Raw genomic sequence first — 15,437 nt, 5'->3', positions numbered from 1 at the left:
CCATGGATGACTACCAGAATATCTGTGAAGCTCAGGCACTGAAAATCTACAGAAATATTTAATAAGTTAAACGCAAGCTCGAGGAGTAGGCACATGTGAACCTAATGAAGTTCAACAAGTCCAAGTGCAAGGTGCTGCACCTGAGCTGGGGCAATCCCAGACATGAGCACAGACTGGGAGAAGAACCCATTGAAAGCAGCCCTGCAGAGAAGGACCTGGGGGCTCTGGTGGACAAAAAGCTCAACATGAGCCAACCGTGTGTGCCTGCAGCCCAGCAGGCCAACTGTGTCCTGGGCTGCAGCAACAGAGGGGTGGGCAGCAGGTGGAGGGAGGGGATTGTGCCCCTCTGCTCTGCCCTTGTGAGGCCCCACCTGGAGTGCTGCATCCTGGTCTGTTTTTTTTTTTTTTGATTTTTGAAACAAAGATCCTTTTGAATGCACACTAACATTACGCTTTAAAACATCACTCCTTAGTGAGAAGACTAACTGGATATTTCAATTATTTTTGTAACCAAGCATAAGAAGCAGTGACTATTACAAGATATATTTGTCAGGGAACTCTGCTCTTCCTGTAGAGAAAATTCTACACATAGAAAGCTGTGGCTGCTTAGCAATCTATGCAAAAATTACCTGAAGTTTCTCAAACTCCTCTTGCTAGTTGGTAGTCTTGCAAGGGAAGTGAAAATTTCTTCTAGTATTAGCTGTCTGTGTTTTTCATACCTGGAGAACACCTATTTAACAGTTACAGAATTGTTAAAATTTTATTAATTGTTACATTACAATATTGCTTGCTAAAGCTATAAAAATTAGATGTAGTAACATATACTTCTCTTGACTTTTAATGCATACCTTGTTTTTAATGCATTACTTTATTTCTTCAAAGCAAGTATTTCCTTATAAAATACATGAAAACTTTTTCAAATAAAGATTTTAAAAGTATTCTAACAACACAGATGTCAAATAGCTCTTAAAAATACTGTGTATCTTAACCACTTCTGTCAATGGTTGAAATATACTGTGTAAGTCAAATAATATAATACAGAGCTTTCAGACCCCAGTATACAGCAAAGCTCTATGGTAGCATAAATTAACATGAACACATACACAGTTACAGAATATAATTGGCAATCCAGTTTTACTTCATACCTTTGTCTTTAATATTTGCCTGACATGAAATATTATTTAAATTTATGGTTAGGACTGTAGGATTTGCTTCTCCTTTTGTTCAGGCCTTTTTATAAGTTCAGGAGCATATGATCCTTACAAAGATGAACACTTTCCACTTAAATGACCACATACATGTTACAGTACATTTTTCCTGAAATAGTATTTTATTTGTCCCATGAATTTTTCATACACCCACCACTTCCAAGGAAAATAACTTAATCTATTATAAAAGTATCCTGCTAGTTCTCTAGCTTATTCCATTGCATAAATTCGTATCTTAGCATAGGAAATGAGGAAAATCACATTGCTAAGATTTTTTAAACAAGAGAGGACAGGTAAGAGAGAGGGGTTTGTGTTTAAACTTTAGACCACATAACAACCATTAATTAAGTTCCTTGCTTAAGTTGCTCCTCTGCAAATAGGAGTAGCTCAGGTAGATTTAATACTATTCCTAGCTTATAATACCAAACTGTAAAAACATGAAAAAATAAAATTAATTTAAATCTCTAATTCTCTACAAGCAAAAAATACAACCTATGTTTATGTCGTAGTAACTTGGACACACAGGAACATGAAATTGCTTATTAAAAATTACTTACTGCGGTCACTAATTTGATGGCACATAACTGTAGCTCACTGACATTTTCTACAAAGAAAGGTGTTATTCCCATAGATGATACCTATCAATGCAAAGAAATGATTCTAAGTATACTTGACTGGCAAACTGATATTCATGCTATGTTACAAGCAGGCTATTCATTCATCAGATAAGGTATTCAACAACAGGTATTAATTCACATTATTTGCAAATTGAGTACAATCATGCTAAACTATTCTTAGGTGTACAATAAAAGCCTTTGAACACTGAAGAAGAGAACAGGAAGATAACATACTACACAGAGACTTGTTAGCCTATGTAAATATGTACAAAAATATGTACTGATTTCACATTTTATGTCACTGACACTTTACAGTCTCTCTGGGAAAATAAAAGGAACAAAAACAAAACCAAAACAAACAAAAAACCCACAATGTTCTCAGACATTCTTCAGCCAAAATTTACCTGAAGAATAGTTGTATCAGTAAGAAGCTGTATCTCTAACAACTCTGACAAACTGCTGACAATGTCACAAACTTTGTTATACAACATCACTATGACTCTTTGCTTGTGGGTGGAACACTTGGCACGCTTTGCTTTTGAACTTAAAACACCACCTAAAAAATCAAAAATATTTTCGTTAATTTTTTCAGTGTTACAGTTCTATTAAATAGAAAGATAACTGTTTTCTCAAAGAATCTCCCCCAAACAACTCTACAATTACAACTGTGTGAATCCAATTGTTTACAGATGCAAAAGTATTTATTTCTAGCTGGAAGGCAAAAATTTCATATGACATTATTTTTTTCAGATTTAATTTCAGAATTAATTCAAAACAGTAATTGTTCTGAATTCTGGATTCGGCATTTTTAAAACAGTTCTTGATGTTGGACACCCACATCTGAAGATAAGTATATGACAACAAAATGCTAAAGGCAAAAAAAAAAAATTCTCTGAAATAAATCTTCATATAAGCAGGGATTATGACTATGAAATGACTTTTTGATGCATATACTAACTACAGACAGAAGAAAAGCTTGAGACAAACTTCTTTATACCCTGGTCCAAACGGTTATACTGACACTATGGCTATTACAGTAAAACTAAACATTAAAATGACCAAGTTATTCAGAGGATGCAATTAATTCATTGTCACTTTACTCTGTATTTAATTATTCTCAATATAACATACAGCATTAATTCAGATGCCATATGTCATATGAAAGAACTATTAGTATAAAAAAAAATAAAAATTAAATTAAAAAAAATAATTAAAAAAATTCAGGGAAGTCATATCACTTGCATCTTCATGCAATATATATATGTATATATAAAGCATATGTATATATAAAGCAAAACATAAATCTAATGTGAAAAGATATTTTAAAATTATTTAGTATACTAACCACCATGAGGATCCACTCTATATACAGGGTCATACTGAGGATAGAGAGTGTTCTGCAAATGAAATTTTGTGTATTGAATAACTCTTTCTATTACATCCTCAATATATACAGCTTTAGGCATATTTGGTGACGTCATAATATTAATAGCAGTAAGACAAGCATCCGCAGATTTTGTCACTCTTTCCATAATAAGATCTCTCCATAATCTCTCCTCATCTTCAGTGTCATTGTTCTGCAAGAGGCAAGAAAAGCAGGACAGTGTAAATGAAAAGTCAAATATTTATCCTTGCCAAGTACAATATACCAACAACATTTTAATATACTTTAAAACAAGCACATTCATTTATGATACAAGGATAGTTTGTTTTATAAATCAACTGGTTGTTTTACTGGCAGCAAGTTTGCAGTACTTTTCCCTAAGTTATAAGTCTTCAATATCCCACTGGATTGGTCTGGTAAAACACACAAAAGCTTTCCGTATATCATAGGGAAGAGCTATGAAAGAAGATTGCTACATTCTCTACTTAAGACTGATGTACTTAAAGCAAAAACTGAACTCATTCATTTAGTATTGTCCTTAGTGGTCTACACGTATCATTTGCTGCTTTTACCAGCCTAGTTTTTGCCACTAGAGGGAACTCTCACACAACAAGATTATTAAAAGTCACATGAAATTCATAAGAATAAAACTTAACACAGACCAACTCAACTATTTAATATCAGTGGGTTTAAAAACATGTCTTATCAAATATATCCATTTAGTTTTAACACTGGGTAAAGAAGGTTCAATCATGTTGCAACAGGGCAGAAAAAAAAGTACTTCCTATTCACTTATTTTTCATATTACTTAAGACATTCATTTTCAAACTCATATTCTTCTTTTCCAATGTATGTAATCTCTCTCAATTTCTGCAGATTAGTTTTTTTCTGTAAAACTCAATAACACTATTCTTGTTAGCATATTGTTTTGTCAGTTCTTAATAATTAGGGAAGGAATATGCTCTACAAGAAAGCCATCCTTTCTAAGGGAAGTTTTATAGAGAAGTAGCAAAGAAATTTCCACTGGCATAAGTAATACCAGTTGCCACAAATATTTCAGATTGAAACTATTATAAATATTTGAAATTAAGTCAAAATATAACTCAACTACTCCCAACACTCTGGTTTGTTAGCAGTCCTACAGTATAGCATTTACTACAAAAAGAATATAATCAATTGAATTTTACCTCAAATCTTAAAATTTGACAATATGTTAATCATATACATGTAAAACCAGAAATTCCTTTCAGGCACACACAAAGCATTTGAAACTATCACTGAATGGGACTCAAATGAAGAAAATCCTATGCTGAACAGGGGTGTGAAATGATGTAATTTGAAACTCACATGGTTAAGTAATGTAGAAAGCTTTGATCCATCTTGAATATTCTTCTCCAAAATATTCAGGACCTTTACTGTTTTATCTGTTGAGAGCTACAACAAGAAAACAAACACATCAAACAGCTGTAAGAACATAAAGGCTTCCAAATTGCTGAAAAAATGTGCATAGATGAACATGGACAGAACATTTTACATAATTCTAGTATTAACCTTAAATTTTAAGGTATTTTTGATGTAAGGATCTGATCTTAACTTGTCAGTTTCTGACAAAGCATGATTGATAATACTAATAATACAATTAAACTAGTGAAATATGTTCTAAGATTGCAGACAAACTGCTTTTTAAACCAACAAAATTTGTAGGAATAGACTGAAAACAGCGTATCTGCCAATAATGTTGTATAGTTATACATTCTTGACTCTGGAAACTGGAATTTACCAAATCCACTTACTAATCATATTCTGTCTGACCATATAGAAACTTGTTAGGAGAAAATCCAAATCTTATGGAAAAGCAGAAATAAAATTCTCTGAGTGCTAACACAGGGAAAACATACTCTTAGTAATTTTCTTAACTTTGAAAAACTAGCATGATGAAAAAAGTAACTCAAAATCGCTTACTGACGGTTCTACAGAATTACAATTGAATAATGTGCAGAATATGCTGAACTCCAGAAGAACACATCCACATAACACAGGTGCTCATCCTTAGAATCAACTAAATTCTGATTTTACATATACAGGTATGGACTTGTGTATAAATGGAACTAAGATTAAGGGGAGAACTATCAAGAGGGCAAAACACCCAGGTTGAAAACATCCTCCTACAGATGAAGGTAGGCAGAACTGAAGGAAAAGTCAGGTGGAAACTATAAATCTTGGGTTAAAAAAAATCCTTCAGAGTGACTTCTTTAATAAGTGGCTTCACAGACACTTCATAAATATAAGTGGTCAAGAGCAGGCAGGGTAAGAAGGTAGCATAAGACTGCCCAAAGCCAAGAGTTCTACAAAGTTAAATAAGGAAACCAAGAAAATTATTTCTAGAGGTATAATACCAACAGTTTACACCAACAAACTAAGTTGTCTTGAACTGAAGTCAGGAAAAGTACAGCAAAGAAACCACAATATGCGGTTTACAGAAAATGACTTTTAGCACCTATCTTTTAAGTTCGAAAAGCCTTTCTAGAGAGAAAGAGGAAATAAGCAATTCAGTAATGTGTCAGATGGCCACCATATATTTACAATGATCTGATAGCTTATAACAGAAAGGGTAGATTTTTTGATTTTGAATGTAGGTTCTGTTTTACTATAGTTGCTCAACACTATCTGTAAGGAGCAAAGACAATGGGCTGATGTGCTTTTGTGAAAATGGGTTATTTTAGATTTTACTGCTCAGGCACACGTGCTATATATTGGTACACAGTGCTCTCAGTTACCACTGACACAGAAGGACTATTCAGCACAAATACCTCAGTGTCAGAGACAGTAACAGTTGTGATGTGGTAACTTTTTAAGTACCTGAGATCAGTTCAAGCATAAGCATACCTGTTCATGGTATGTCTCATTCACAACTGAAGAGGGTGAAATATTATTACAGGGGGACATTTCCATTTTGCAAATTTAATGAAATTAAATGTTCAGTAAGAGGTAAAGACTATGAAGATGTACCTTGTCCATAATGCCCATTGCCTTGATTTTTGCAGATTCACTACCCAGCTCACTAAGCTGATGTTTTCCCAGTAGCAATTCCTGTGGAATCTCATCATCATCACCTTAAAAAAAAAAAAATCATCATAACTATTTCTAATAACATGTTGAAGAATACAGTATTTATAGCCAATATGAAAAAGCAAATGCAAGAAAACTTGCTAAAAAAATTTTCCAAACAGCTAGCATCTAATAGTTCCATCTAACAAAGACAGATGACGATTATTTTTGGTTGTGACAAAACAACTACTTGTTCAATATAACTGATTACATGTTCTGAAATATTGTTTAACAGCCTAACATCGTGCATCCATTTCTGAAATCATCAACTACAACTATTTTTAATATAGCAAAACCCATTTATTGTACCTCTTGCAGTACCACCCTCATTTCAGCATAATAAATCACAAATGATTGTAGTTTGAATCTGGGACAGAACAGTAATTGAAAAATGCGTATGATACTAAACATACACACAAAAACATGACATTACAAAACCTAGAAAGAGACAATGACTTCACTTTTAAAACCAAGCATATAGGCAAGATTGCTTTGAGACTGTACTCATTTACTATGCTCCCCTCCTTGTTAAAGATTGTAGGGAAAAGAATATTTAAGTTCTCCATTATCCATTTCAGTTGAAAGTCATTTTGGTTAGCCTGAACTACTTTGACACTGAAGCTAAGCTTGCTGATTTTCAAGTGAAAGGACTAAGGACTACACAGAGATTCAGTAACTCAGCTGTAAGCATGTAAGGTCAAAGGCCACAACAGATGAACTCCAGTAGATTATTATTTGTCTCATTATGATTTATGACCCTGTTGGATTCTGCAAGGTGGAGGAAGCGAGATCCTCTGCCTCAAGCAGCAAGTGAAATTGGTAAGGTAAAGTCCACTCTAGGTGGAAGCCATATAAACACAGCATACCCTAACATGTATCACAGGCAATTAAATCAATCAGAAGGAAGTCTGAAAATACTGAAATGCAAATTTTTTGGCTTCTGTTGCGTTTCTATTTGGGGAAGCAGTTTGAAAATTTCAGACATATTACCAAGAGCTGTAAAATCCATGTCTTCCAGATTTTCCAAAATATTCTCTATTGAAGCAGTGAACCTTTTGAAAGTTGAAGAATCCATCATTTCTGGTGAAAAAAAAAAAAGAAAAAAGAAGTGTATGTATAATTGTTTCATATACAACATAGAAAATACAAACTGAAGAAAATAAGTCTTCTAAAATTACCTTCAGGTGTTAGTTTAGGCTCATAAGCTTTCCTCTTCTTTTGTTTTTCTTTTTTCTTCATTTTTCTTGCCACTAGTTAAAAGAATAAAGAGTAAAACAAATACTTTCTCAAAATGATATAAAGGGTTGTTTACATTTCTTATGCTTATATTAAATACTGCATGTAAAGATGTTTATTTCAAAAAGTTCAACTTATCCTTTAAAAATGCACTAGTATTATGTAAGAAAATCATTTTTATTTATTTTTTTTTTTCATTTACCCTCACTGAGGCTAGGAGGAGGAGAATAATCATCCATATCAGAGTCATCGGGACTGCGATTACGATATCGACCACTACCAGAAGTCCTCCTTCCTTCATGATAATGACCACTTCTTCTGTGGTCACCAGAACTTCTTCTGTCATGTTCTTCATACTCCCAAGCTTCATCTCTATCCTTTTTATGTCTTTTTCGAGAAGCTAGAAATGAAATGCATTTTCATTCTAAGTATAAAAAATCATTTTTTTATAGTTCAAAATTATGTATTTACAAGTAAAATGACTATATATAGCTGTACCATAAAACAAGTGAAACACTCTAAAACCATTACATAAAATTCTATTATGGCATTAATTTAACAATTCATTTTTAATTACATTAAAATCATGCCTGAAATCAAAGACACTAGCAAATACTTAAGAGATAACTTTAAAGCATGTTTGTCTTTTTAAACAAAGTAGAATGAAACAAATCAAAATAATTTTCATCCTTTCATATGAGAGCACTGACATAACTCCTTCAGTTACATAATTGTGAATATTACTAGGTCCAATTCAGTGCTCACTTTGCCCACCTAACAAAACAAATTTCAACAGGACTTAAAAATCTAGCTGCTTTTTTTTTTTTTTTTTTTTTAAATTCTGTTTTGCCAAGACAGCCAAAAGCTTGTCCTGTAATATTTATGGCAGTTAGTTCAGTTAAAGGAGAAAGCTGGAGTCACAATTCTGTGCTAAGAATTGAGTATATACATCTGAAGGTTTTTATAACCAGTTTTCAGTCAAGATCAATAAACACAGCAGAACTGACTTTGAAGAAATTGGGATACAAGTTCTCTACAGAAACCGAGATTTGTTGGTAATAAGATATTGTGGGAAGAGGAACAGAGAGTACTCTGTTATTTTCAAAGACAGTCTGTACATCTTTAAGGTAGAAGGTGCTAAAACATAATACAAAAAGGACATGGAGGAGGATGTAGTTTCATCCATGAAACTCTCCAATATTTAATAAAATGGGATGATTGGGCTTACAAAAAGATGTCTAATAAGGGCTGTACTGTGAAGATCAAAATGGCTCCCAAATATTCTATACTATTAGAGTTTATTATTGTTGTGAAGCAACATATAACAGCCCTTTGGTATGTCTCTACCAAACTCTCCTGAAGTTTAGAGAAGTATGCCTATACATAGGGTTGCTTTTGATCAAAATGGCTCTGAACATTTATAAAGAACTGGAAGAGAACTGATAAATCATTTCCACAATGCCAGCTAACTGAGCATCACAGTAAAGAGACTGTTATATATATCAGGGTATACCCAATAGGTAGCCCAGGCTCAGTATGAATAAAAAATGATTGAAGCCAAGGTGATAATAATGCTCATCACTGCACCCACTTTTCCCACTTCCAAAAACACACTATTAAATTTCTGGAAAGAGGTGGTCCAATACTTTAAGATAATAACTTAGCTTGGTCTTTGAGCTGTGCTGCTTCTGGATCAGACTTCCTTCTGGAGACAGAACAGTCATGTTAAAGAAGTCTGAACTACTAATGGTTTCTGTTCTAAAATGGTTGAGTTGAGCAACTGAGGAAATGAGTGGCTGTCTGGGTTACCTGAACTGCATGCACTGGATAAAGTGTTTAATGGAAAAAAAAAACTTCAAACATCTTAATTGCTGCTTCTTTCCCTCGTGAGACAGTATTCCCTCATGAAACAGGTAGATGAATTCCATCTCCAGAGCTTACACATCGCCAATAGCTATTTAAATCCTGTCAGATGAATTCTGACCCCAGCTACATCTCCATGAGAAAAGTAACTACCAGTATCATTTTCCAGCTGAAAACTGGACCATTGATAAAATGGTTAATTTTTATCAATGCTGCATGGCAAAACAGAATGTGTTACAGCTGTGTTGGTTCTGAAAGGCAAATAAGATGATCATGCCAACAGATTCTCACAATCAGACACTGCTCTAAAAAGTTTACTTTGAAGTACGTAAAACTGACTAAAAGTGTAAGCTTTAGTAACATTAAAAATATTATTAATTGTATACGTACATATCTGGATTGTAAGTATCTCATTTGCTTCTGAATTCTGCCAAACATTTATATAATAACACATTGATTACTTGCTGTAGGAGAAAAATTTCATCAATTTTTAATTTCTCATCATTTAGTTAAATGGAATGAGATAATAATAAAAAAAATCTTCTAAAACAATTACTGTGTCCATTTTTAAGTTTACATTTAGATAACCAAAATAACTTTGAAATAGATATTTGTAACAGTACAAATCTATTCAGTGTATTTGTTACAAAATTTACATTCTCTTCATCATTTTGTCTCTTTTAAAATCCAGATCTACACTATTCTCTGAGAAATATAACAATTCATATCTGTATCAGATGTCCTCACTGAATTGTTTAGAATCTGTTGGCCTGATCTCTTGGCTGTACATAATAAATCTAGAATAACTTTGAGTATATAAGTACTGTAAATGTATTTAATTTGCATTATTTCATCTTTAAGAATTTCAGCAGCCACTGTGACTAATAGCTATGCCGTGTCTCTGAAAAAGTGTCTCTGAAATTTCTGACAAACTTCTCCATTCCCAACCAACTTAAATAATTTTGCTTTACTTCTTCTAATTCCCTGTCCCAGATCATTAACACTATAAACTGGTGGTATTATATGATAAAGAGAGAATATAGAATCCTGAATGAAGCAAATCATCATTGATAATTTGCCATAATTAAGTCTGATTACAAGATCTGTTACTCATGGTCAAGGCAGCATTATTCAATGTATTTTACAGGGGAAAAAAAAAACACACAACAAACCACAAACAAACAAAGGGACATTCTATTCTGTTTCTTTGATAAAGATCAGAGATATTACTACCACAATTGCTATGTGTACATGTGCATAAGCCCTGCATATCTGTTAGATGAGAACATATTAAAACATATTAAAAAAGCAAGATAAACAAATCTTTCTCTTTTGGACCGTAAGACTAAGAATCAAAAGAAAATCAAAAAAACTTTGTAAGTTCTCCTCTGGTTAGCAGTAATAGGCACTTCTGCTGTATCCCTATATAGGTAATGCAGCTAAGACATTACTTAGACTCAGCTGATTCACTCTGTTTTAATGGATTTTCTTTTCAGTGCTGGCTAACTGAACTTCCATATCTACAAACTAACTATACTCTTATTATGAAGTAGAAAATCCCTTCCTAACTTAAGAGGTGTATAACAATTTTTTGACTCTCATGAACATTACCTCATCACACAGCAAAATTCTAACTATAGATAGCTTTTTCTCTCCCTTTGAGATCACTTAATTCAAGACTAGTATGACCAATAAATACTATTTTGAGAACCCATCAGAAGTGATCAGTTTTTCCAGCAATATACCAGGGAAACAGTAAAAAAGGAAATATTTTAAGAAACTTCTGGGCAGTAATATTCTCAATATATCATGTCAGAAAAAGTTCAAGAGGGAACTCTTCAATTTTCTTATCAGTGAAACTAAGAATAATTTAAAATTTAGGTACTGACTTTTTTTTTCCCCTGCATTGTTTTGTAGCTTTGTATATAAGTTTTTTGAGCTGCTTTACAGGCTATCTTTAATCTGACTGTCTAAAAATGTTTCGTAGCACAATTAAAAAAAATCCAGGAAGTGTTTTCCCATTTTCATTATGGCTTACAAATGTAAATAGTTATTCTTTTAAAATAAAAAAAAAAAAGATTTTTGGCCAGGTAGTTGTCTGGACAGCAAACTTAATTTCATATGCTTTATACTAGCCAACTTGAAAAAAAGAATCTTTTGTAACAGCAAAATATTAGTCTTCTTTAGCAGTAGGAACAGAATGGTGTACTACTTACATTCAAAAGCGCCTTCACTGTCATTGTCTTCATCAGAACTGATTTCAGCATATTTTGGTTTCTCATTAACTGTGCTACGTTTGCGCTTGTTCATTTTCACACGTTCACAAAGTGGCATGGTGGATTCAATTTCTGCCAGGAGCTCAGGAGGCAACTCCTTTAACACTGACTGATCTATGCTACCTATTAATGGAGAGTAAGAAGAGTCATGTGAACCTGAAGATTAAAAAAAAAAAAAAGGGACCAACACTACAGTCCTTTTTCAGGAATTGATTACAGTATACCTACTAACAATACCACGGTTAGATATACCTGGATGTATTTGACAGGTCTTTGTAAAACTGTGTATATTGTTCACGCTGCAACTGGGAATTAACATAATAAATTGCATAAACATTACTTTCAACAAAATATTTTGTCAGGCATATAAATAAAAACAAATCCAAATTGGTGAATTACATTAGCAAAATGACACCCCTGCTCTACTACCACAACATTTAATCCTATTTTTTTCATTCTCTGCATTTAACAGGTTTTCCTGAAAGGTAAATTAAGGATTCATTGTGTCTCATTAAGTTCTGCTTATTCTCAATCATATCACTCAGTGTATATAAGACAGTAAGCAATCTTTCCTTTTCCAGTAGGCACAATCTGCGGCAGAATCTTCAGGTTCTTATCCCTAAATGTATGCCAAATGATTGACATCTCAAACTGTCTTGGATTTACATCCTACTGATAAGTTTACAACTCAACCCACATTTTTTCTTGATTTTGCTACAAAACAAAGTTGAAAGTTTTTTTTTGTTGTTGTTGTTGTTTTTGTTTTTGTTTTGGAAAGACAAACATCAAGCTGGATCACATCAGGTATCTTTACCACTGACATAACAGACAACATTTTACCATTCTCATTACATTTTGAAACTGTTAGACACATATGCAGTCAGTATGAAGGAGATTTGCAGTCAAATTTTTTAGAAGAGACAAGGAAATCAAATTAATTCAAAATCATTTATTGGTGTTTTGTTTATTTGATGTCATCATTATTTACCAAAGAGCTTTACTGCACAGACTATCTGTTAACTCTCTCCAGCAAAAGAATAACTGCTACTGTCACAAGTGCTCCTCTCTCCTTCCCCAAGGTATACATGATTGTTTAGATACAAAGGAAATCACCTGCTAATTTTGCTAGATATATATGCATATTATATATACATATATATATAGAAACAAAATCTTTCCAGATACCATATTCCAGATGGTTTTTCATTTTTAATTGCATTCACTGTATCAGTAACATAACTTTCTAAAATTTATTTCAATTTTTACACTAATATCCCATCTCCTAATCCAAGTTTAAAGTCTTTTTTCCCCCTTTTTAAAAACCTTCAGCTGTAATTAGAAGAGCCTTAATATTAGAAAACAGTTTTCAACAGTATTTTTAAATTAAATTTAGATGGTTTTTTATACTTCTGGTTTCAACATCTGTCTATAATCAAAAAACTGTCTGTAAGCAATGAAACTTACAATCAGAAAATTATTTTTTCTGTATTTCCCAAGTACATTCAAGCAAGTCCTCTCAGTTAAGTGGATAACAAAAAAAAATAAATAATTACTTCGAACATTTTTGAACTGAGGTAGATAAATATCTATAAAATAAAGCTGTTAGTGAGAATTGTCCCTGATTCCCCCAGACCATGGTCACATTTATTTGCCTTAAATTGCAATCTCAGATACTCACCATCTGGCAATAGTACCTAAATTCTCAATATTGTTTGCTACGAAACATTTCACAGCATGGTTTACCATTGTGCTATGAAATGATTATTCCTTGCGGGCTAGGCATTTGAGCAAAGATAGGAAGAGAGGTATGCCAGCACAGACAGATTAGTTCCTGTGTGTGTGCTACCAGCTGACTGGATGCCAGCCAGGTCTAATCTGGAGGTTGCACAGCTGTCTGTGAGCAGTGGTGTCCCCACCCAATACTCTATGTCCCTCCCTTTGTATACCTCTGTAGCATCTGGGGAAAGGTGCAAGAAGGACATTTGCATGTACTTTTTTTAGGACAATTTCCACAGGTGCAGACCTGTGGGCCTGGCTCTCAGTTCTATGCACTGTGGTTAACTGCACTGAAGTCAGCAGAACTACTCACTGACAATAAAATTTACATTAAGTCTGACAAATGAAGGCATTGCTAAAAACAGCTACAAGTAAAGGAACAAAAGATGCGTTAAGATTCACATAGATGTTTTAAAGCTATAAAACAACAGGAATACTTTCTAAAAATGCTTAAGTCTTTCTGAAGCTACTATTAAAAGTATATATATAAAAGCAGAGTAATTACTAAGATCACTTGGGGAGGAAATGAGAAAAGGAAACAAATCAGTAATGAATTGTGTATCCATTGGTAAGTCTTCTGTGACTTAACACACCTACTTAATTTCAAAACTATGCCTGAATGTTTCACAATACAATATTAAGGTTGTGATCATTGCTTTCAGGAACTGTTAGAACAGAATTTGTTCTTTACTTTGCTTACACTGTGCACAAAGAAAGTCTCAGTATGACGAAAGGTAGTGTTTTTTTGAGTAGGAAAATCCTTAAAAACAAAACAATAAACAAGAAGCACAGGCTACTATAACGCATAGGAACACCTATTCTTGCTTTCCTTATTGATTTTGAGAATTCTGGGAACAGTCTTTAAAAATAAGTCAACTGCCACCACATTAATTAGACATCAATGAAAGAATAAAAATGCAAATACTGTAAATATTTGAAAAAATAACTATTTCATTTTCAAAAGTCCCAAGTTGTCTTGATTGTGTTATGTTCTCCAATGCTAAACTCAAATAATTGCTTGAACTGCACTCTTGCCAGTTACAGATATTTCAGATAAAATATATAAAGCATTTATTCAATAAAAGAATAGCAGAAAATAAAAAAAAATATTGTACAGGTCTCAATAAGTCATCTTTAAAGATTTTGTATCTTTTACAATCTTCCCTGGAGCAAGCCTGCTGCACATAGTTTCCTTAATCCTGAAGATTGTAAATAACCGAATCTAAAAAGAGTTTTTACTCATACAGTTAGGCATGACTGCATGTGCATCAACAATTCTGATATACATGGAAAAGGACTGCTCATCATTATTTAAAGAAATTCAGGGATATTATATACAATGGGACTCCAGTCAATAATATTTTATTTTACAATGTATGCTATGTTGAATCAAGGCAACCCAATCTTCACTAGAAACACGTTACTGAATTCATTTTAGTGCTCCGTATTAAAAATGTACTTCTTATTTGTTCATGGTAGTAAAGAAATACTTAAAGAGAATCCAGTTCGTCACAAGAATCCAGTCACACAGCAACAAACATTAGGCTGTAAGCCTCATGCTAATGCCTTTTCAGTTAACAAGATCATTTTCAAAAATGGTTAAAAGAGTATATAACAGGAAACCATGTGAAAGCATATACAAAAACGTTTGATCACTTGCAGTTTTTCAATTTGTTTGGTAAGTTTGCTAAGACTTTGTACCTCATTTTCCTGTTTCCACTTCTACCACTTACATTTGCCTCTAGTTTGCATGGCTTTTAAAATAGCAAAGGAGAAAGTAACTATACTAAAAAGTTAGTCCGTAAGTTAATAAGAATGCACCAGGAAACAGCAATGCCTGCAATCGCTAAACAAAATATACTTAGAATGGACTACAGGCATCAGTGTTCTTCAGACATCACTTACACATCACAACACAACAACAAAAGAAATTGCCGCCGTAACCAGATCTTTAATTTGTAAGGAATCT

At 33.2% G+C, this 15,437-nt stretch overlaps 1 protein-coding gene across 6 annotated transcripts in view; it reads right to left on the bottom strand.

Moving 5' to 3' along the window:
• Nucleotides 1-15,437, bottom strand: part of NIPBL (NIPBL cohesin loading factor) — a 163,419-nt gene that overhangs the window by 33,210 nt on the left and 114,772 nt on the right. For all 6 annotated transcript variants that reach the window (XM_084305614.1, XM_084305618.1, XM_084305617.1 and 3 more), the window contains 10 exons: nt 11,633-11,815; nt 7,756-7,953; nt 7,496-7,567; nt 7,308-7,397; nt 6,219-6,322; nt 4,557-4,643; nt 3,171-3,402; nt 2,230-2,381; nt 1,766-1,846; nt 630-730 (listed from right to left, as the gene is read on the bottom strand). In XM_084305614.1, coding sequence (XP_084161740.1) covers nt 630-730; nt 1,766-1,846; nt 2,230-2,381; nt 3,171-3,402; nt 4,557-4,643; nt 6,219-6,322; nt 7,308-7,397; nt 7,496-7,567; nt 7,756-7,953; nt 11,633-11,815 — 1,300 coding nt within the window. The remainder of the gene's footprint in view (nt 1-629; nt 731-1,765; nt 1,847-2,229; nt 2,382-3,170; nt 3,403-4,556; nt 4,644-6,218; nt 6,323-7,307; nt 7,398-7,495; nt 7,568-7,755; nt 7,954-11,632; nt 11,816-15,437) is intronic.

Source organism: Netta rufina, assembly GCF_964035555.1.
Source record: "Netta rufina genome assembly, chromosome: Z".
NCBI classification, from domain to species: Eukaryota; Metazoa; Chordata; class Aves; order Anseriformes; family Anatidae; genus Netta; species Netta rufina.
Note: the sequence above shows the minus strand (reverse complement) of the source record. Positions and strands in the feature narration are given on the sequence as shown.